The 23,359-nt window shown below is 43.3% G+C and overlaps 1 protein-coding gene across 1 annotated transcript; it reads left to right on the forward strand.

The window, feature by feature from the left end:
* The first annotated feature begins 12,128 nt into the window (after positions 1 to 12,128).
* On the forward strand, positions 12,129 to 16,374 carry LOC147421788 (uncharacterized). The gene is made up of 5 exons (XM_086502669.1): positions 12,129 to 12,358; positions 12,569 to 12,738; positions 13,106 to 13,333; positions 13,405 to 13,933; positions 14,275 to 16,374. The coding sequence occupies exons 1-5, from the start codon at positions 12,163 to 12,165 to the stop codon at positions 16,083 to 16,085; spliced, it is 2,934 nt and encodes a 977-aa protein (XP_086358795.1). The 5' UTR covers positions 12,129 to 12,162; the 3' UTR covers positions 16,086 to 16,374.
* The last annotated feature ends 6,985 nt before the right edge of the window (positions 16,375 to 23,359 follow it).

Below are 23,359 nucleotides of genomic sequence, written 5' to 3' on the forward strand. Positions count from 1 at the left end.
GCATTGGGAACTTATGACCAAAACAACTACAATGCTTCGCCCACAGACACTTCATAGTCGTCCAGGAGGACTCAGACTAGGAGGGGGGGAGGTATACAGGTATACAGGAGCTACAAAGCAGCTACAAGCGACAAAAAACAAAGAAAAACAAAAAATTATATTACAAGGGCAGTGTCTTACATGATTTTGCAATTTTTATGTTTGATTGCGGATATTAATAATATTTATGCCCTTATATACTTTGTTTTGCAACAAGAAGAGATCAAATGATGAATTTGGGTCTCTAGACGTGTAAATATCACTAAATAAGAGTGTTTTTGGAGCTAAAAAGTGGAAAAAAGTGGTAATCCAAGTCCAAAAATCACAAATATGTGTATATTCATATACACAGGGTTACCAGCTATTTATTGTGTATGTTTGGAATTTTTTGGCTTCAATTTTCTATTTTCCTTTATTTTTTATGATTTTTTTGATAAAAGTAAAAGAAAAATAAAAAAGCAGGTGAAACGAGATCAAAAAAAAGAAAAGAATAGATGGTGATGATCCTAATGACAAGGGCAACCCATGGTAAAAATTGAGTACAATTCGGGAAAAGTTGCGGAAAGCCCGAAATGACAGAATTTTGGCAAAGTGGACAGATTTCTCAGAAACAGGTCAAACGGAGTCCAAATTGAGAAATTTCAAATCCTAAAGTGCATTTCACGACGAGATAGGAGCACATGTCAAATTTGGTGACAAGTGATCCGAGAAGTCCGAAGTTAAGTATTTTTCACATCACTTTCAAGCTCATTTCCACTATTACCTTCTTGGAGAGAGCAAAGAGCACACAGGAGCATCCAACCTTCTACGACCTTCTACGACTTCTACGAGAGCTCAGAGGACACCAGACATGAGAGGTAGACTCGTTGCCATAAGCTTTTGATGCTTATCATTAACTTTTGTCGCGAAAACTGACCAAAACCAAGAAACAAGAGCAGACGGGGAATGCGGTAGAATGCTAGGTAGTGGCACAACCGCCTAACCAAACCTTGCAAGAACTTATAGGTGGGTTACCCTAGTATAGAAGATGGGTTTCTAACACTCAAAGCTCGAGAAAGAACGACTAGAAAAACCCTAGGTCAACAGAGTCTGCAAGAGGCAAACAGGAAAAAGTTGTCGAAACGACACAAAACTTCTCAGGTAGCTTAACAACATCGAGGGCAATGCAACCATGGAGTATCTCTAGGTTTGGACCACCAAAAGTGGGTCAAAACAACCGATTCGATGACAGACACACAAAGCGTCATTTTGGTATAACAGCTGAAATTGACGACCGAATGAAATGAAACTTCACAAGCAGCTTCAAATATACATGGATGACTCATGTTTGCAAGCAAAACCCAAAAGAAAGCTGATTCACTTACCGATGGTGAAAAAGACGCTTTCGGGCAACCAAAAGGAGAAAGATGGAGAACGGGGAGCCAAAGTCAAGTTCAACCAAATAGATGGCTTCACAACATATCCAATGAGCTGGAAATGCAACTCTCGAGAAGAAAAGTTGAAGAAATTCAACTCCAAGGCAAAAAGACGACTTCGGAGACTGAAATGCCTATAAGGGGGCTTTTTAGCTAAACTGATGACTTTTTAAGTTGAAAACTAGTTAGCAGGGCTTAGGGCACTAGCACAAAGCATTCTTTGCACAAAAAGACCAACATTTCAAGAAAAGACATCATACGCGTATGATGTCTCACAGCATGAATTTCACATCCATTTCAACATTTGAGTGCATAGCCTCATTCCACATGTTAATCACATCCTATGAACCAAGTATCATGAGAATTGGAGTTAGAAAACCCAAGGAAAACCAAAAAGACGCAAAGTAGGCCATAAAATTGATTTTTGGTCCTAATTTTGTCAAAATAACTCCAAACTCATTGAAACTGTGTAGGATTGTTGATTGACACATCTACAAGCTATCTGGAACCAAAAAGCACCATTTTGACACAAAGACATCATACGCGTATGATGTCTATTTGCACTTACAGAGCCAAAAATACTCATTTGTCATCATACATCCATTATATATATCTAATACATGCTACATATGAAATTTGGAACCATTTGGTCAAGAGGATCACCCCATTAGCCCAATTGAGGGAAAATCCTTCACCTAAAGCCTATTTTTGGCCCAAATCCAACATACTCAAGTCCAAACCAAGATTTGAGTAGAAACAGTCCTTCACTAGTACATGGGGAGTCCACATAACCAATCCAATGCAAAATTGATGAAAAAGACATCATACGCGTATGATGTCTCCAGAGCCATTTTTAGCCCAAAATCTAACCAAACTTCATAAATCCACTGAATAAGCCTATCTAAAGCCAAATCCAAGCTTATAGAGAAATTTGATCCAAAAATACACTCAAAGACATCATACGCGTATGATGTCTCACTATGTGATTTTGGCACCTCAGGGCTTCAACCACCAAACAGAAGTGATCTACATGCCATTTGAAAGTGAACCACCAAGTTTTATCCAATTTGGATCATAAAATCCAAATCCCTTTCAAAATTTTGCCAAGAGCCGGAACTGGACTAAACTGGCCAAAACTTGACCAAATGGGATCCAAACTCAAATCCAAGCATATGATACTCATGTATACACTATCAGCTACAAGCACAACCAATATGAAGTCATTTTGACACAAAAGACATCATACGCGTATGATGTCTCCAGCATGATTTTGAGCCCATTTTGCATATTTTTTCACCTACCTTGCATCCTTAAGCCCTGAATAGCTCATGTTTCAATTTTCAAGTCATTTGAATAGTTAAAAGCTTCACTTCGGCTTTCAGTACTAAAAAGACGCTAACTTCTGAAATTGGAGTTACAGGATCCATGGATTCCGCCAAGTCATCGGCAACGAAGAGAAAAAGACCGACAATCAAAGATGCTCTTGCAGAAGCGGAACCCTTTGACATTCCAGCAGAAACCCTCAAGCCAACCAAAACTTGGGTGGAGGAAGCAGTATTGGAGAAAGAGGGAATAAAGATCTACCAGGGGACTTTCAGAGATCCTCAAGGGCAAGCGGTGGATGTACCGATGATCCCACAGGAATTGGTAGATTATAGCAGGTCTGAAGACATCAGCAGGTACTTGGAAAGGGAAGACTTGCACAGTTTCTTCACCTCGAGACCATCAAGTGTGGATACAAGAAGAGTGTACGAGTTGGCAACATCCATTCAGAAGGATGGAAAAGCCACATTGACAGCCATGGATGGAGAGAAAGTAGAAGTACAGATCACTCCACAGCTCATTGCAGACGCATTGAAGCTGCACAACAAAGGGAGCTCGGTCAGGGAACGAAGGAAGGCCATAGAGGTCTATGGGCCCAAGAAGCAAAATGCAACCTATGGAGATATGGCGGACCCAAGAGCGGCAACCCTTTGCCGACTGTACAACCAATTTCTTCATGTTTGTAGTAAAAGACCGCAAAAGTATACGACACCACACCATGCCATTGCGACCACCATCACATGGGCATTAAAGAGCAATATGCCAAAAGAGGTGAATTACGCTCAACACATCCACGAGCAAGTAATTGCCATGCACAACAAGAAGCCAAAGTGCATAGGAGGAGCGGAAATTCTGACAAGAATAGCTTATGAAGCTATTGGAGCTAGAGATCAGTGGCCAAAGGTTCCCTCCCAGAATGAGTGGCTTAGAGAGGCCGACGAGGAGGAAGAACAGCCCGAAGTATCCAAGAGGGCATCCACAAGAGCACGCCGAAAACTAGAAGTAGTTTCAGAACCTGTAGAGGATGTGGACGAGCTGCTTAAGAAGAAAGTAAAGAAGAAGGTTGCTCCCAAGCAAACCAAAAGTCAGAAAGCGGCAAGAATGGAAAGACTAGTGGAGCAGTTTAGAGTGGAAAGAGCTCTAAAGGGTGACTTTGAAGAAAAGTGGGTGCCAGACCCCACTAAAGTCGGAACTAGCTCAGCCAGGCCACATATTGATCAATACGATCAATATATTAAAGCTTATGAGGAGTCAGAGGCTATTCTGGAGCAGCAACTTGTCGAGCCATACACTGAAGAGGAGGTACAACAATTAAAAGCTGAGCTGAAAAAAGACGACAAGGGGAAAAGGAAAGTAGATGAGTCTACTAAGCCTCAAGAGAAAGATAGGCAAGCCGACAAAGGGAAAGCCAAGGAAGCTGAGGACAGATATCCCTCTATGACTGATGTACCAAGCCCTAAGAAGACGGAAAAATTTGTGGAGGAGACCACAGTAGAGGTGGACACAGATGATTTGGAAAAGCCACAGGCCGAGACCAAAGAAAAGAAGATAGATCCAGTTCAGCAAAAGAGAAATGATTATGAGGATCTGGTAGAGATAGGATACACCGAAGAAGAGGCCCTTGAGGCTGTTTATGGGATCACCTTACAAAAACAAGATGAACGGAGAGGAACGGAGGACAAAACAAAGAGTAAAAAAGAAAGTGAAGAGAAACTGAACGAACCGAAAGTACTAGAAGAGCCAAAGCCAGTGGAGGTGGTGGCGGAAAGAGATTTAGAGTTGACAGATGATGATGAAAAAGACCTGCACATGGTGCATGAACTGCTCAGCAAGATAAAAAGAAGGTCCAAGGCAAAGGAAGTAGAGATTGAGACAGCCAAACAAAGGGAAGCGGAGTTGCAGAGAAAATTAGGGAATGCTATGACTGAATCTGAAAGTCATAAAGCATCACTCTATGACACGGAAAACGAGAGAGACGGCTTGATACTCCAGCTAGCTGAGGCTTCAAGAGAAGTAACAAGTGCACAGGAAGCAAGGGAGCAGATAGAGGATGAGTTGGAGGCGGCCAAGGATGAGCTCATTGAGCTAAGGGAGAGAGTCGAGCTCAAAGAAAGAACAAGCACTAGACTCAGGACTACCCCTAGAGCTAGCAGAGCAGGAACCGAACAAGAGGGAGCTATTATACCAGCTTTGGAAGACCAGGTCCGAAGCTTACAAAGAGAGCTGAGATTAGAGCAAGTGCAAAGGTTGCACATTGCGGAGGGATCATTGGCCGCAGAGGAGAGGCTCACATTAGAAAATCAAACACTACGGACAGAGAATGAGGCCCTCCGCAAACAGCTCCAAGATCTACAAGAGCAACAAAGAAGAGAGACAGAGACACCACAAGAAGAATCAGGTGGAGCAGCCATAGAGCTACCAAAAACTGGAGAGGCAACCACAATTGAAGATCCAGCCCCAGCTCAAGAGGTGGCCTCGACTTCAAGAAGCTCTGAAGAAGAAGAACAAAGACTCCATGACCAAATAGAAAAGTCAGCAGAGGAGAGTGCAAAGGCGGAAATGGAATGGGAGAGGAGACTCCTAATCTCCATTAGACTTTAGGGACTAGACACAAAAGTGCTCCATGAACAGTGGATGCAACCCAGCCTGCCTTTCCCTTTGATGAAATTTGAAGTGCTAAAGACGAAAAAGAGAATAGAGGAGGAGCAGTATGTCGCTCTTTACGAAGGCGACATCACAAAGGAGGAACAATCAAAGAAGATAGTAGATTCACAACCTAGATGGAGGAAAGGTTGGCTGAACAAATACCCAGCCTACCTCATCTACTTGGTGGAGGCACCAAAGGAGATTCGGGAGGATGCAATCTTCTGCCCGGTGCCAAGAGTCAGAAACTGGAAAGAGCATGGCAGGATTGCAGAAAAGAAGCCAAATTGGCTTAATTATCCCAGGATGCCAGGACCAAAGGCAGGAGAGAGAATAGGTAAAGCCTACATGGTGAAAACCCTAACGGGCACCATCAAGCTCTTTACTGGCTCTCCTGACATTTCATGTCAGATGCTCAAGAAAATCTGCAGGACTCTCTTAGCTTGCATTGAAGTGTTCGTGCCAGATAAAGTCTACTATCGACGGCCAACACAGTGACTGATATGATGTACGATCTTTTATTGCAGCCTTCTCCAAAAGTGTTACACCTCCTATACCAAAGGATTATGTTTTTGCCTAGCTTCCACATGCAAACATTCGAAGAAGCTTTCTACACCGGCTTTTTCACCCACGAAAGCAAAATATTCGGCCCAACCTTGACCATCGGCAACCTACGATACGAATCAAATTTGTAGATGCTCAAGATGACATGACTTTATTGACCAAGCATAAAAAGTCATGTCAAGGACGACATGAACGCGGAGGGGGGGAGTGTTGAGCCAGTAGAGGATCACACCCACATTTTTGCTCACACTCATCATTTTGTAACCATTTATTGTAATAAATGTCTTTCCGACATTAATTTTGATTTGAGCCATTCATTAAGTAACGGGACTCAATTGAGTTTCCAGCTTGTAATCCTGAAGTAATTTCACTTGCTGATGTAATTAGTTAGAGATGTTCTCACCTCCAAGGCTGAGGTATATAAGCCAAAGTTTTTGTAACCTAGGGGGAGGATTAATCAAAGTGAGTTTTTTGGAGCGCCGTGACTGTGTCTGAGAGAGAGAGAGAGAGAGAGAGAGAGAGAGAGAGAGAGAAAGAGAGAGAGTCTTATCTACTTGCTACGCGAGCTACAGAGCCGCCATTGGAGAAGCGACACCGCCATTGTGTTAGCAACGGCGCGAGCTACGCACAGATACCAAGAGTGCGTGCTATCGGCTTCGATGTGTGGTAAGTTCCTACGAGCTTCGGTGTGAGTTTTCTTCCAACTCGTGTGTCGGAATGGAGCGTGCAGCATATCTATAGAACCACAACGAGTAGAGCTACACATTAGTACCATCGGGGTCAAGTTTCGATCACCTGTATTTTTCGGCCTGTCTTCATACGCGTTTACCGCACGGAGTGGTTATAGGTTGATTTTGCAGTTCAAGTCTTTAGGGTGTTGTTCTTACCTAGTGTATAGACTTCCCCTTGAGTTTGAGATCGATTCAATGATTCTTGATCCTGTTTCGTATAGCATTCGTTCGTAGTACGGATTTCAGTCACTTGCGTATTTTAGAACTTAGATTTGATTTCCTTAGTAGTGATTGTCATTAGAAGGTCGAGTAGGTGATTTGACACCCACCTAGTTGTTTCCATGTGCCTGCGGGTCAAGCTCTGTCCTTGTCTGACAAATTCTGTTGTTGGTTGAGTTCTCGCTATTTAGCTTCCGCTAGCGGCGTAACCGCCTTAACAACGGCCAAGGGTCGGGCTAGGCAGTGTGGACAGGGGATCAGTCTAGGGCAAGGGGCTAGGAGCCCGCCTATATAAAGGGAGGTTGGGAGGAGGATCTCAGGTCTAGTTCCCTAGTTCTTACACTGGTATCGGAGCTTAGAAGTTTCTCTTCCACTCTCTCTCTAGGCGTGGTCACTTTATGTTCCTAAAAGTAGGCTCTTTAGGTGAGAACCGTGGCCTTTGTGAGACTTTTCCAAAAATAGCAAATTTTCTTTCTAATTCGGGTAGTCTTTCCCGTTTTGGACATGACTGTGTTGTGCACGAAACCGGGGGGATTGGGCTTGAAGGAAACGCCATGGGGAGGTAGGAGCTTTGCCAACATCTTGCGGCCGCCACAGGTTGGAGCAAGTAGCACCAACCTCTTTCTCTCTCCTCGCCCTATCCGAATATGTTGTCTGTGTGTTTTTCTTCAAAAAAAAATCGCCATATACACATTGCAAGGCTATTGGCCATTGTTTTTGAGCCTTGGCCACTGTTAGTGGCCCTTCGCACAAGCGGGTCGACAAATCAAGGCGGCCAAGCAAGCCAGAGCAAGCTACAAGCCGTCGAAGCTTTTCCCTCGACCTTCATGGCTTAAGATTTTACTCAGTTACTGTAGAAAATTCTAGAACCTGCATGCTCCCGTGGAAGGCAAACGACCACAAATTCCAACCGATTTGCCGTTTGCATAGGATGCAAATCCAATTATCCGCCACTATGAATTGATCGGTGTTTTCGAGTGCATCCTTGGCTGCAAGCCAATTGCTGATTTCGCGGTTGCTTGGGATTTACAATCCGACTTTGAATTCAACGTTCGATTTAGTTGAAAACATAATTACCCAGTTAATTATCGCAACCTGCTATAAGCTCGTTCTGAATCAGGGTTTCAAAACGTTTGCAAGATCGTTCATCAAGTCTACATTAGACGACTTGCAACTTGCTTGACTACACACGATGTGAACAAGTTTATTGGTAAGCTCGACTTTCTTAATACCTTCAAAGTCATCGGCAATTTGAAGTTCTTAGGTGATTTCACCTCTTTGCCAATTCTACCGTGGCTTGAACTTCACCCTCTTTATGACCGCCGACGAAGTTAGCACGGCTCACCACCGGCCTCTGTGTTCAATACGGCTACGAGCTTTTTTGCACTCTATGGTACTGTTTTCTCTTTTGTTCACACAACACAGATTCGCCATGAGTGCGGAAATTGATGATCAACACATGTTTGACTTTGAATACCTGGAATTGGCTCCACCTGTGGATGTCATGGGGCCGGGTACTCTCACGGAGGGTACCATTGTGGCAACAGGGATGGATGGTGCAAACCCAGGTGATCAATCTCTGTCTCCTCATTTATCAACCCCTCCTCCTCAGAGCGTGTTGGATATTCTAGAGGATGACAGTCAATTGCCAGATGCCAGGGAGTTTGTCAGTCAACAGGACTGGAAAACTTTTGATGCTTGATTTCGCAAGCTCGCTGTCAGGGTTCAAATATTGGTTACGCAAGTAGAAAATCTTACACAACTAATTTACAGAATGCTACCACAATCAGCTCCCCACTTGCCAAAGCAACCCAAGGGGTTGTCAATCTACTAGTTATGACCAAAGAGGTCCAACATGTCCAAAGTAATTCGGTTGTCGGAACAAATCTGGGCACGACGTACGTGGTCAGGAAGTGACTATCACCATTCGACTTTCAACGTGCAAAAAGTCAAAAATTATGCTTTATTTGCTTAGGAACGCATTAAAAAAAACAATGTCCACATGTGCGACAAACGTAAACATGATGCATTAGTTCGTGATTCGACATAAACTCCATGTTTTGGTGCAGGTCACATTAGTTATATGTTTTTATACGTACAAGTGACTTTTTCAAAGTATTGCCTATTTTTTTCCATTTGGGTAGGATTATGCCCTAATTTCGTTTCTGAAATCATCATTTTTGGTACAACCAATTCCACGTGAAACACGGTTTCTAAATTGTGTTACCATTGACTTGGGGGGCAAGAGCAGTGGCAACCAAGTTTAGGGCATCTACATTAATCAGGACCTCATTTATTCAAATCACTACCAGTCCCATCGATGCAAGGCATTTTTGGTAGTAACTTTTACGGTAGCCACGGCCTTCCACTTTTATATGCAAGGCATGAAAGGATTACGCTATCACACTTGCAACTCTGTCACACAGACAGACTAAACAAAGGGATTGTTTAATATGATTGTTGGTTGCTATCACCAACACAACAACACTAAAAGGAACCTACCTCTAGGGGAAAAGAGCCTATGCTAAGTCTTCCTCATACAATCACGACCCCTGCAAGCTAGGTGGAAATGGAATAAGTTTTCTGTTACCTCCCTCATCAGGAGATTCATACCGGAAAACTAGGAAATGCTTATACGATAAGCTGCGAGTCAGGCATACGATGCGTAAGAGCACATAGCTTAGGCAAACACTCTAAAATCTTAAGGAATGTTCCTCAGCATGCTCTTCTTTTCGTTCTTCATCTCTTTCTCTAAGGAATAAACATGAATTTTTTTTGTTACATGTTTCACTAGTAAGTTCTCATGATCCAAGATGCTCTAAAAACTCTCAGCTAGAAATTGGGCAAGGTGCCATCCACATTAGTCTTCATCGGTTCGACGATTGAACACTAATTGCCATGATGACTATGAACCACGCACGCTGGCTAAGAGCCATTGCTAAACCTAGGATAAGATCCACTTGTTGGTATTCCTTGGACGATTGTTCTCAAGATCGAACAACTCTACCCAGGGAAGTACATATCGACATTACTAAACAAGCAAGAGTCTTGTCATTACGGATGTCTAGGGTGTCATTTTTCCACTACATGTTTTCAGTGCGACACTCAAGTTGAGTTTTTTATACTCTTCAACTCACAACAACAACTGAGCTCTACAAGGAAGTATCGATGCAGCAATCAGTTGCGACGGCATGGCTGTCCATAAGAGCTCGGTAGTTCACTTGTGTGGATTTCCTGCTCTCTCTAGCACTACGGAGTGTCTATGGACATACTGTTTTGGGGTAAGACCAGCGGGTGATTGTTACATCACCCCATAGGCATTAAGGATCACAGTTCCATAGGCATTAAGGATCACAGTTTGATCTGCATTGCGGATCACAATTGACCTCTCCCAGTTATACTTTCAGGGAAAGAATTCCGCAATCTACCACACGCGATAGCGAACGGACACACTCTTCAAGTTGATTCCAATCATTCTATACACGGTTGACTAAGTTGGTTACCGTTATCTGCTAGTTGAGCAGTTTCTACAAATAGTCTTACCAAGGGGTTTGACTACGTAGATTCTAATCGAAGGGCTTGGATTGCAAAGGCAACACCCAGGGTTCCCAGTGCAATGCTGTTTGTTTTTTAGGTAGGGGACGTGTTCCTATTCCATTAGCATACATGTAAGTGTACATTATGTTATTCCATTAGCATACAGGTACGTGTACATTATGTTATTCCATTTGCATACAGGTAAGTGTACATTATGTTATTCCATTTGTATACAGGTAAGTGTACTGAATTGGTGTCATTCCATGTTTAGTATGCTTTCCTTGGTTGTTCAAGACGTCTAAGTACGCTTGAATGTTACAGAGCCATGCCAAGGGCATGTCGGTACAAAGTATTTTGGGCCAAGCGTCCAATCTATCTTTCTGTCCTAGCTGTTACGAACCTAATTTTACGGTTCAATTTGGCACATGTTGTCACATAGGATACAATATGGTCTAGGAACTCATGGAGTTCGGTTTAGCCAGCGTGGAGCAAGATAATGAGGGTCCCTCTCACTCTTGTCGCGGAGTGTTTGTAGTTCCTCCACACTCTTGTGCAGAGAGAGAGAGAGAGAGAGAGAGAGAGAGAGAGAGAGAGAGAGAGAAGAGAGAGAGAAGAGAGAAACCAGCAGTGTTGCATCTTCTCATAGGCAAAGCGAGAGCTTCCTCTCGTGGAGAGAGAGACTGAGAGAAAGAGAGAGCATGAGCCCTGCAGACTTCGCGAGGATAGAGAGGGAGAGAGATAAATGAGAGGGGGCGAGAGATATCTGGCATGCCTCCCTTCTGGCATGGCATTCCACGTGCGTGCGAGATTCTTCTACTAACCCTCAATCTCCCACCCTTGCCTTTTCCCTTTTCCACTAATGGGTCATTTTTCGAATTTTTTCCCAGCTGGTGGCCCCTCCTAGCACACTACTTAAATTAACCCACATTAGAGAGATATCCTACGAATATTCCAACCCCCCTCCCCCCTCCCCTGCTCCTCTGTTGCGCTTCCACATTCGCTCAACTTGCCTCGACCCCTTCTCGCCCACACGCCCCTCACCCCCTCATCCCTCTGCTAAGCCTATGCTTCGAGAGCCTGTGAAGACAAGGAGGCATTTTACGTGCGCATGCACACGCACGCGCACACACACACAGCCAGGTCTTGGCGAGAGCTACCTGTTGTTGCAGGCCAGGCCCCTCACCTCACCCACGCGTATGCGCACACACACAGAAGAGGGCGAGTTGAGCCATTTGCACATCCGCCACACACAGGCGTTGAGTGTGTGTGTGTGTGTGAGAGAGAGAGAGAGAGAGAGAGAGAGAGAGAGAGAGAGCTGTAGGCTTTTCAACGAGAGAGGTCGCCTTCAATTTCTGTTAGAGGACGCGAGCCTGTGAGTGAGAGTGAGAGAGAGAGAGAGAGAGAGACGCAAATTGGGAAAAAAAGCCTTACCCTCCACGTGCCTTGACTCCCTCCCCTCTCACTCTCAGCCTTCGACTAAACCTCCAATTCAGAGGTGTTAGCCTAATGATGCATTTTTTTGAATTTTCTCCAGCTGGTTACCCATACTACTTTTCCTAAAAAACAAAAAAAAAAAAGAAGGTTTGGCGCAACTTGGGCACGTCCGTTGACTGACTTTCAAATGAGTACCCCTCTCGAGTCTCGGCGGGCTCTGATTCATTGCGGGCTGTGGGTGGTAGCATATTAAGATCATGGCGGACTTGGTGGGCGTTGGCGGTGCCTTAGTGGCCATCATCAGCAAGATCATTCAGCAATGCGAGCAGAGGACGGAGAATGCTCAGGTCATGCAGGAGCTCCACAGCTTCTTGCAAAGCCTCCAGGATTACATCCAGCAAACCCAGGAGAAGGCGCTGGTGCTCCGCAACAACAGTGCTTTATGGGCTTTAGGTAATTAACTGGGCCTCAGGGGAAAATGCCCAAAACTTCTTGAGCTTCTACAGACGAGGCTCCACATACCTATCACGTAGGGAAACATGAGGGAAAGTCTTTGGCATTTCCCCCAACCAATTAGATCACCATTTTTTGTAGGAAAAGGTCTAGAAACTTCTTGTGTCAGAGTATAATGATCTGTACTGTTAAATGATCACGATTTGGCAGGTGCCCTGCAAAAGGACTTGGAAAATGCTATCTTAACGGCGAATAAAATCTTGAACAAGGGCTTTGTGCGCTCTCTTTGGGATGCTAACAAGATCCAGTCCAGACTACAAGCGCTTCGTGATCGCGTCATGACGTCTTTCCAAACCAGGCTTTCTGTGGCCGCACTTGATGTAATGTTTTGTTGTAATCATTATGAAGTTCTGCACATCTTAATCCCCACTTTTCGAAGTGCGATGTCGTCATGAGCGCTTGCAGGCGAGCCTATTGCATGCATGCTGGCTCCAATGCAAGAGTTCATGATGTTGACTTTGGCCAGGAAAGGAAATAGAAGAGGAAAGGGTTTTCCACTTTCCGAAGTGCAATGTCGTCATGAGCTCTTGCAGGTGGGCCTACCGCATGCTGGCTCCTGTGCAAGAGTTCATGATGTTGAATTTCGGAAGGGAAATAGGACTGGAACGGGTTTTGCACAAGGGCAGATGTCCACAACCTTTTCTTAACAGATTAAAAGAGTCACTTAACCTTCTTTCATTACATCAGGTGGCTATTGAAGGCAAGCAGGCTCAGGATGCGTTCCAAGAAGCCATGCAGGAGAGCTGTTTCTCTCTAAAGGAGGAGCAGCACGTAGCTCTTCGAAAAGAATTAAGGAAAGCCCTGCAACCCATAACTATAGCAATGAAGTCTCACACTCATAGAATTGAGGCGGCGGTGTCCATGATACACAGTTTACAACCGCAGACCAGCGACACAGAGAAGTTTTTTGAGGATGTATGTGCTCTCTCTTAAACCCTTATTATTTAGTACTGTGTCAAGCCTTGACTAATTGATGTTAAATGTAGGTCTTGGGGGCTTTGGGTGGTTTATCAGTTAAGAATCAGGGTGATGCTGCAAGCAGCAGCAGCTCCTCAAGCGGGCCTGTGACACATGCCAGTGGCAGTGCCAAACGGAGCCCCAGTTTGGTGAAGTGGTACGAAGATCCCGTCACATGGGAAATCATGTGTGACCCTGTCAAGGCAACTGATGGCCACACCTATGACAGGTGGACAATACTCAGGAAACCTTGCCACATGGCTACGAGCCCTTTCCGACCAGACGACCTACGCCCTTTCCACATTGCAACAGATGATATTGATGTGCGGAGTCGCTTGTTTCACAAGTTCCCTGAGCAGGAATCTCAGTTTCGGGCTAAGCGTGCTGCATACAGAGATGCTGCCTTGCATGAGGCCCAGGCTGGGCACTTTGCTGATTCTGTGAGCATGCTCAGGCATGTCCTGGAGTGGGCTCCTCATGATGTTGAGTGTAGCGAAAAACTACAATATGTCCAACGCCAAATGAGAGCAGCAAGTGGCAAGTCAATCCCATCAGCTGGTAATTTTCAAATCACATATGCATATACATTACATACATGGATTCAAATCATGATCATGAATTATCTATTTTTCTTAACTTTGCTCATGGCATTATGTGCATTTATCACTGTTTCCAAACAAACACATAGCATTGCCCTAGGTAGGCCAGTAAGAATGTCTTTTTTTGTTTTGCTAAGCGCACTTGACTGATCACTAAAGCATGCCAAAATGATGTGCATGAACTGATGACCCTTGCTATGCCAACACACATCTAGATGCACCATTTAGGAATGCATATTCCTGCTTTATGGGGTCAAGTGTTCGTGTATCTACTCAATTGTTGCTGCTCTGTGGTGGTAGATGATGCGAACCTGTTTGCAAGAGAAGTTGATCAGAGCCGGCAGGATGCCAACACCAGGAGCTCGGCTACACTAGTTCAGCCTCAGCATTTGTATCCTTCCCGCCTGGACAGTGCCAGGAGCAACAGACGCTTGCTTTTGTTGTCCCAAGATGGTCTCTCTTGTAGATTTTGCAGCACTGCTGCTACTGTAGAATCAGATAATATAGGTGCTGCAATCGCGGATATGGCAGTGCCTGTACGATATGAGCTACTACGATCAACAACCGTCTTTTACTTTGAGATCACCATAGAGGAGCTGGGTGGGAATAATGTAGTAGGCCTGGGCTTCTCAGGCTCACAGAGCTTCCTCAACAACTTTTTGCCTGGACGCTATCTCAACTCTTGCGGCTTGTACCAAGTCGGGGATCGTTGTTACATCTTTGCTGATGGCAGGCAGCAGGGAGGAGTGGGGCAACGTATTGCAAGGAAGGGTGATACAATGGGTGCTGGTATCCACCATGGCCATAAAGAGATATTCTTTGTGTATAATGGCTCTCTCATAGCTGTAATCACCAATACACTGTCGGGTAGGGTAATGCCCATTGTGGCTCTTCGGTCGCCGAGGGCATGTGTTAAGGTGGCATTTAATGATTCTGCATTCTGTCCAGAGCAAAGGCCTTCCAGGCTAGTTATCTCTGATCCTAATATCCAGGGCAGCAATATAGTGTCTCTCTCTCCCGATGGCCTCATCGCTCAGTATATCGCACAGCCAGTGCCACCCCAAACAATTGCGGAACTTCCAGTAGTTTCCCTTCAAGCAAATTGCGGTGCATGCTTCCGACATCCCAGTCAGAGCTACTACTTTGAGCTCACCGTAATAAACAAAGGTGATTGTGGCTACATAGCCATAGGTTTTGCTCATCAAAATTTCTTCCAAGCAAACAAGCAGCCTGGATGGTATCTCAACTCTTGTGCATATCATGGGGATGACGGTAACCTGTTCTTTGGATACTCAGACATGGCGCAGAATTTTGGCCCGACCTTCTCTGCTGGGGATACTATTGGTGCTGGCATTGACCATGCTTCTAACACCATTTTCTTCATAAAAAATGGGAAGAAGGTGGGTCATACGAGCAGACTGAGGATGTCATGCGCTCTTTATCCCGTCATTGGATTGCATAGCCCAGATGAGGTGGTGTCTCTCAACTTTGGTCAAGCTCCGTTTTCCTTTAATACTAGTATTACCCCTAATCTGGATATTATAGAGCAGCCAACAAGGCTTGTTCCAAGCTATTTTCGCTCCATATGTGTGTCTCTTTCTCAGGATGGTCTCAGAGCTCACTATATTGCACGACGACAATCTAGGGGCGGATTTCTTCCCGTAGCTGCACTGATGGCTGATCGTGCGATTTGCACATTTCGACGTTCCAGCCAGGTCTACTACTTTGAGCTCACTGTACTCAACAAGGGTGAGAGTGGCTACATTGCGATTGGATTTTGCAATCAAGACCACTTTGACTGCCACAAACAGCCTGGATGGTATCCTAACTCGTGTGGCTATCATGGGGATGATGGTAGGTTGTACATTGGAGATCCAATGGGACTGGAGTTTGGCCCAACCTTCACCAAACTGGATGTCATTGGTGCTGGTGTGGACTACTCCACCAACACCATTTTCTTTGCAAAAAATGGATGCCTAGTAGGAGACACAAGGCAGATGAATATATCATATGCCCTGTGTCCAATAATTGGATTACATAGCACAGAGGAGGAGGTGCATCTCAACTTTGGTCAAGCTCCATTTTCCTTCGACACTTCTCAGTTGCATTGAAATGCCTTTTCTTTCTTGCCTTCACATCACAGGCTAGGACATAGTGGGGGTTCTATTTGGAATGTTTTTCTCGAAGCGCCGATTCAATTTAGGGAAGCTTTTATTGACCTTTTGCCAAATGGAAGTAGTGCACCTATTGCAATTCATGGTGAGGCATGGAACTTTTCCACAGTTTGAAATCCAAATTTCACAACAATTCTATTTCGATGTATAATCCCACGCATTTCTCAGATTGAAAATTGAAATTGCTTCTTGTTTGTAAGATTCTTATCTCCATTAATTCTCTAGGAACACCTTGAGGCTTGCAAGGATTGGTGCTCATTCATATTTTTAAATATCATGGATGTGAACTCAATTTAGATAAAACAAGTTTGCATAACCTGCCTTTGGTTGCTTCATGGCCAATAACCACAAGCCATATCAACTCTAACCTCGGTGGCTTTGAGGTCAATACATTGGCCACCTATAGGTGCTAAGATGTGGCCAGTTGTGTGTCTCGAAAAAGCTTATCGTCACCTATAGAATCTATATCACTACAAGAGGTATTTCACATTAGCGACGTTCGTAGTGCGACGCTCAAAAGTGAAAATTCACGACGTCGCTAGTTTATTTGTAACCTAACGATAAAAAATAAATTGAGAGCATCTGAAAACTTAGATCTCAGATTTTAGTTTTCGACGTTCAAGCAAAGAGGTAAACCTTGCTCTCCCTCTCTCTCTCTTTCTTCTCCACACACATACACACACATACACACGAAGAGAGGAAGGAGAACGAAGTATGCTCCTTCCCTCTCCTCTCTCTCATGTTTCCTTCCCCTCTCTCTCTCTCTCTCACACACACACACACACACATTGTTTTTTTGTGTGTGTGTGAGAGAGAGAGAGCACATGTATAAAAAAAAAACACACACATACACACACATGCATAAACAAAGAAAGCATACACATATACATTGAGAGAGAAAAAGAGAGAGAGAGAGAGAGATAAAACAAAGAGAAAGAGAGAGGAGAAAACAAAGAGAAAGAGAGAGAGAGAGAGAGGGAAAGAAGACAAAAGAGAGAGGTAAGGGGAGAAAACAAAGAGAGAAAGAGATTATGTTAAAATTTAAATTAAATTATGTTAGATTACATTTAGATTTATGTTTATGTTGAGTTTAAGATTATGTTAGATTTAGATTTACGTTAAATTAAATTTAAATTTATTTATGTTATATTAAATTAGATTTAAATTTATGTTGAATTAGATTTATGTTTATTTACGTTAGATTAAATTATATTTATGTTTATTTTGAGTTTAAGATTAAATGAGCTTTAGATTTATGTTCGATGGATTAGTTTTTTTTAGATTTAAGTATAGATTTTAGTGCATGTCAATGAAGGTGCGCTTTGTCCAAAGAGCAAACACTAGTTACACAACAATATGTATATTTCCATCATAATTTGACGCCTATTAACTCATAGACTAACCATATTCAATTAGCCGTGAATCACCACATGTTCAATTATGTTAGATTTGAGATTAGATTTTGGATTGAGTTTTTATATTAGAGTCTACCTTCCAGATTACGATAAAAAAATTAGAGTTAGGTGAACGGTGATCCCACTCTTTCTCTCTACGGATGCGACCTTAAGCTGAAAAGCTTTCAACGGCATAATACTTAGATTGGAGGCCAACATGTAATGTGCTAAGTAATCCTTCGAACAAAGATCTACTGTGAAAAGATGTTAAGATGCTGTGAAATGCTACAGCTAGAGAAGAGGCAAAGGGATTTTGTCCATTACATGCACTATCATGTAGACGTAGGTGTGTAGATTTCTTGTACCCACAAATATAGGCATTGACTAATAAAGACGAGATTATAACCCGGTGGTTCTGATCGCCATGCATCTCTAGACCGAGGTGTGCGGGGATTGGACATGACTAGAGAATGTGAGGTAGTTTACAGTGTGAAGAGAGAGAGAGAGAGAGAGAGAGAGAGAGAGAGAGAAAGAGAGAGAGAGGATGCCAATAGAAAATTAAATTTATGTTTAGGTTATAAGGTTTTTACCTTCATTATGAGTAGTGACGAGGATGTGGGGTCGTCCTACCGAAACATCTATCTCTCAACGATGATCTTATGTCTTTGTATCAATGTAAGCATGATGTGTGACGGACAAGACGCGTTTCTTTGCAGCACGTTCGCGAATTTGATGAGTTTGATTCATCTATTATAGATCGAGTTGTTGCCAATTATAACTCGTCGAATTTTGACGCTGGTCAACATGCTGCAATCTTGCAACCCAATAGACGTATTCGCAGGTGCTTTGGTCAAGTAGCATATGTGAAGCCACAAGATGTAGCCTTTGACAGCTCGGGGGATGATCATGCAGACCACATTCCCAATGAAGCAATGTTTGAGCCTGAGATCGATGAAATGATCGAAACGATCATGGATTCAGAAAGGCTTATCTATGATGGTATGAAAAGTGAAGCCGATACGTCATTGAATGATGGAGCAAGGGTGTTTAAATTGAAGGCACTCCTGGTTCTTCTCAACATGCAGAAAGAGTTTGGATGGAGTAACACTAGCGTCACAACGCTTTTCAAGTGATCTATTACAATGTGTTTACTTTAATAAAAAACTCTAGATGTATAATGATCTCATAGATTTTTACACAATTGTACCACATTTTTTTCGCTGTGTAGATTGATCAAAGAGCACATACTGCCAACTGATAATGTGATGCCAGATTTCAGAGAGGAAGCAAGAAAGATTTGCGAAACCTGGGGATGGATTACAATTCGATCCACACTTGTCCTAACGATTGCATTTTTTTCAGAGGGAAATACATAGATATGGAGAAGTGTTCGAAATGTGATTCCGAGAGATATCGAGTAGATCTCCACGGAACAAAAATTCCACAAAAGGTTTTGCGACATTTTCCTCTGCTTCCTCGCATCAAGTATTTCTTTGAATGTAAGTTTTATAATATATATTGTATTCACGTGGCTTTTTGTCCATTCCTGTTTATGTGCGTCATTGTGTCATTGTATTTAATGGTCTTTATGTCCACTCCAAGTATGTATGCTCTAGGTATGTTCTTACAAGCAGGGATGACGAGCACTGCGCTCGGAGTGCGATGGAGACTGAAGCTGCAATCGCGAAGGTCTGCTCATAGATGCTACTCGTGCCACCGCTAGATCTAGTTGATCGGGTGAAAGAGACACTAAGAAGCACTACTACTGCTTCTTAACGCTCCTTTTACCCGATCAATTAGATTTAGTTGTGGGGCAAGCAACATCTTGAGTAGACCTTCGCGATGTAGCTTTAGTTTCCATCGCACTCGGAGCGCAGTGCTTTTACAAATTCTCTCTTTCTTTCTCTCTCTCTCTCTCTCTCTCTACTTGTCCATGTTTTCTTCTCTATTCATTCAATATTAAGATTAAATGTTCGTGTGTTTAATGCTGGTATGGATGATGATGAGTTTCTTTCTTCTTTGTCACCCGAGCAAAGACAATGGTACATGGAGCATCATCGCTTTAGAGCACCATCACGCGTTCCTACTCCTTTAGCGTCTCCCTCTGTTTTGGAGCATTCAGCGCGCTCCGAAGCTTTTGTGTCGACGAGACGATCTTCACATTCGTCTAGGCACCAACGCTCTAGTGGTGGCGGCGGCGGTTGTTGTGGGGATGCCGTCGTCGATGCCTCGACACCGCCTCGTGTTCGACGAAGCTCTTTACCCTCTCCTTCTTTGCCTGTCCCCACACTTGCCACGGCATCAGCTACGCCAGGTTTTGCGTGGCTGAAGGCCATTCCTAGCAGCTACACACCACTATCTACTCCTCCAGGAGTCACTCTAGTCGACACTCCTTGCTTCGGGACCCAGACTCCAGTGGAAACACATGACATTGTACCCCCATCGACACGCCGCTAGAGACCTTGCCGGAACACCTAGGTTCATGCGTCACCGGCATGAGGGCTTGCCTTACTCCGTCTACTTCAGCGACGGTATCATCTTGGATGATAAAGACAAGAAGGTGATCTCGCACATGCGCGGTCTTTGCTCTCAGGTGTTTAGACACTATATACTAAACACCTGGAGTGAAGTACCAAGTGATTTAAAAGACAGAGTCATCAGTATGTTGCATGACGAGTTTTCTGTTTCAACACGGGATGACCGCTTCAATGAAGACTTGATGAAGGTTCGAATGCGCGAATACTACAAGCACAAGCGTTCTGAAGTGCAAAAAGCAATTAAGCATGGGTGGAACAAACCAGATTGGCTGGCCAAAGAAGATTGGAAGAATGCGAAGAAAGCAGCGCGCGAGAATCCTGATAAGTGGAAACAACAAAAGGAGGTAGTCAAAGCGCGAGTAGAGGTAGGGAGCTCGCACCACTTGGGGAGCGGTGGGTGGGCATCATTTGAGGCCAATTTTGTAAGTATTTTTGCATTGCTCTTTAGGTTTGATAGTTTAGGGTTTAGGGGTTTTTAAATTTTAACATAATGTATTCTTTGTATGTTTTGATAGTGGTCGATGTGACATGACGTGACCCCGCTCTAATGGACATTCTGCGTTCTCGTAGCGGCATGGTTAGTATTAGGGTTTACTCTTTTCTATTTGTTGTATTGTTTTATAAATTATATGTTTATACTTATAGAAAGTTGTCTTATTGTTTTTTTTTTTTGCAGAATTCGACAGATACGCCGCTTGGACGCGATGAGACGTCTGATTAGACGACGTCAGTCTAGCCGTAGCTAGATGGCACTAGTTTCCTTTTGTCATAGCATATGTATCATGAGCTGACGTTTATATGTCTTTTTGTAACTATTGGAAAACCATGTATATTTTTTCAATAATGACAATGGTGTTGTAACTATTACATTTGCAAAGTTTAACAATCAAGTGATTTTGCCTATGATTTGTACAATTGTCATCAATTTACTTTTGTCAATTTTGTATCTTTATTCTCCAAACAATACTATGGATGATGGAGTTAATGGTTATATTGTCTTGTGGGTGACTACTTTGGGTCTATATCTAAACTTGCACTTTCTTTCAAAGGTGAATCTGGGCTTATCTTGAATTCATTTAGGTTTAGTCTATTATTGAAACATTCAATATGGTTGATGGGTGGCAGGGCATTCAATGCCCTGCCACTAATGTTTTTTTCTCTCGGGCGTCGCTATTAGCGTCGCTATGAACTTGCTATAGGTGGTTTGCAAATGTCGCTATAATCGTTGCTATAAGCGTCGCTATATAGCGACACCTATAGCGACGTTCCCGTATCGACGCTTGACGACGTTCCCGTATCGACGCTTTTAGTGACGGTCTTAGCGATGCCGAGGAGTATAAAAACCGAATGTATTTTAGTCGCTAATAGCGTCACAAGTGCACACAACCTCTTGTAGTGTATGAATCGTCCCCTAAGGAGCCCTTGCATAGTGATCTAAATTGCCTTGTCTCTTACCAACATTCAATTATTAGTAGCATCCATGGCACAAAAATACGATAGTTGTCGAGAGAGACGATTGACAAAGAGAAAAAGAGGATGTTGATAGAGAATGATTTGGACTTAACTCCCATCTCTCTCTCTCTCTCTCTCTCACACACACACACACACACACACACACACACACACACACACACACACACACACAAAAACACAATAAATATTTGTGTGTAGGCCATTAGGTAAGTTAATAACAACATCTCCATAGGATTTGGCGAGCTGAATGCTAATACCATCGAGGCATACTTCTAGAGGGTGTTCTAAATAAGTGATGTTGGATAACCAGTGTAGGTGATATGTCATATGATGGGTGGCGCCCATATCAAGTAGCCAAATATTGGGATATGAAGTAGCTATAGTGGTGACATATAGTTGCAAAGGATAAGATGGGCTATCATAAGTAGATATGTTGGCATAATGAGCTTGACCATAAATAGAAGGAGATGGTTGGCCATGGCATGTTCCCCCTTGAGGGTAAGAAGGATATAAATTAGGGTGAGAGATAGGACAATTACGTTAATTGCGTGGTTGCCGACAATCCTTTGTGAGGTGTCCAAAGCGATGACAGTTGGCACATTGCTTTTAATTTTGGTGACTGTGGTGGCTTTGAGACTTTGAATTTCTTCCAAAATTATTGTGTTTTCGATGATGCTTCTTGCCATTGTAAGGATGTGAGTTTCTTGTCATAGTGACAAGCACTGTAGACTTCTATGAGTTGCTAGTGTGGTTGCAAAGTGTTTCCTCCTGATGGATCTTGGCTACAAGATTCTATAACTGCAAGTTAGCCGTGGTGGCTTGTGTAGTGATAAGGCTCTCCATGATGCAGGTAGGGAAGCCAATAAGAGCATAATTTGTAGCTTTGCAAGAATGGCAATCCCTGAGATAAGTACTTCATTTAGAAGTATTTGCCACGTCTCGAAAAATTTGGAGGATGACTGACCCTCTTGCATGGTAGTATTTACTAGTTTCTTGATCAAGGAAATTTGGTACACCAAGGTCAATGCGCTCATAGTTCTTCTCAGAGAAAGTCTAAATGGCGCTAGCAGTAGTTAGCTTTTTTACCATTTGAACTTGTCGATCTTGGCAATGGAGAATGAGCTCCATCTTGGCACTATTATTTTTTCTATGCCAAGCATTGTAGGTGTCGATGAAGTTTGTTGAATCTTTGTCTTCAGGGTGGTTAGGTTAATCCTCGACTCATGACGTGAGATCCCAAAGCTGGAGTTGCATGAGGTAGAGCTCCATCCAAATCTTCCACACTTGGTAGTTTGTGCCGTTAAGCTTGTCGATAATGTAGTGGGACTTGTAGGTGGATGCGGAAGATGAAGAAGCTGACTGGCCATCTTTCAAGGTTCCGGATTCCTTGAAAAGAATAGAGAGGGAAGCTTCTAGTGTGGGCTAGAGAGGATGGAAGTCTCTTAGCGCTAATTAGGAAAAAAAACACTAAGTTCTATCGCTCTGATACCATGTGAGAACTTAGAGATTAACTTAATGTGATTAATGCCAATGTTAATTAATATGCTAATGAAGAGAGTGCAAGATAGGAATAGAGCAATGACACTAGGTTGCACTTGATGAGTGGAGTAAGAAAAAGTTTGTACAAATGAGGGTAACATATGGGCTTTATATACAAGTTGAGGTATTGGGGAATATCCATCACATATGAACTTTAGGTAGGTGGGAAAGCACATGTTGAAACTTACATAGGTGGAAGGAGTCCATGTGGGAATTGAAGTAGGTGGGTGTAAGGATTGTGGGAATAGAGGTACGTGGAAAGAGTCCA

The sequence above is a fragment of the Adiantum capillus-veneris genome, chromosome 27 (assembly GCF_014529385.1).
Source record: "Adiantum capillus-veneris isolate H3 chromosome 27, ASM1452938v2, whole genome shotgun sequence".
Lineage (NCBI taxonomy): Eukaryota > Viridiplantae > Streptophyta > Polypodiopsida > Polypodiales > Pteridaceae > Adiantum > Adiantum capillus-veneris.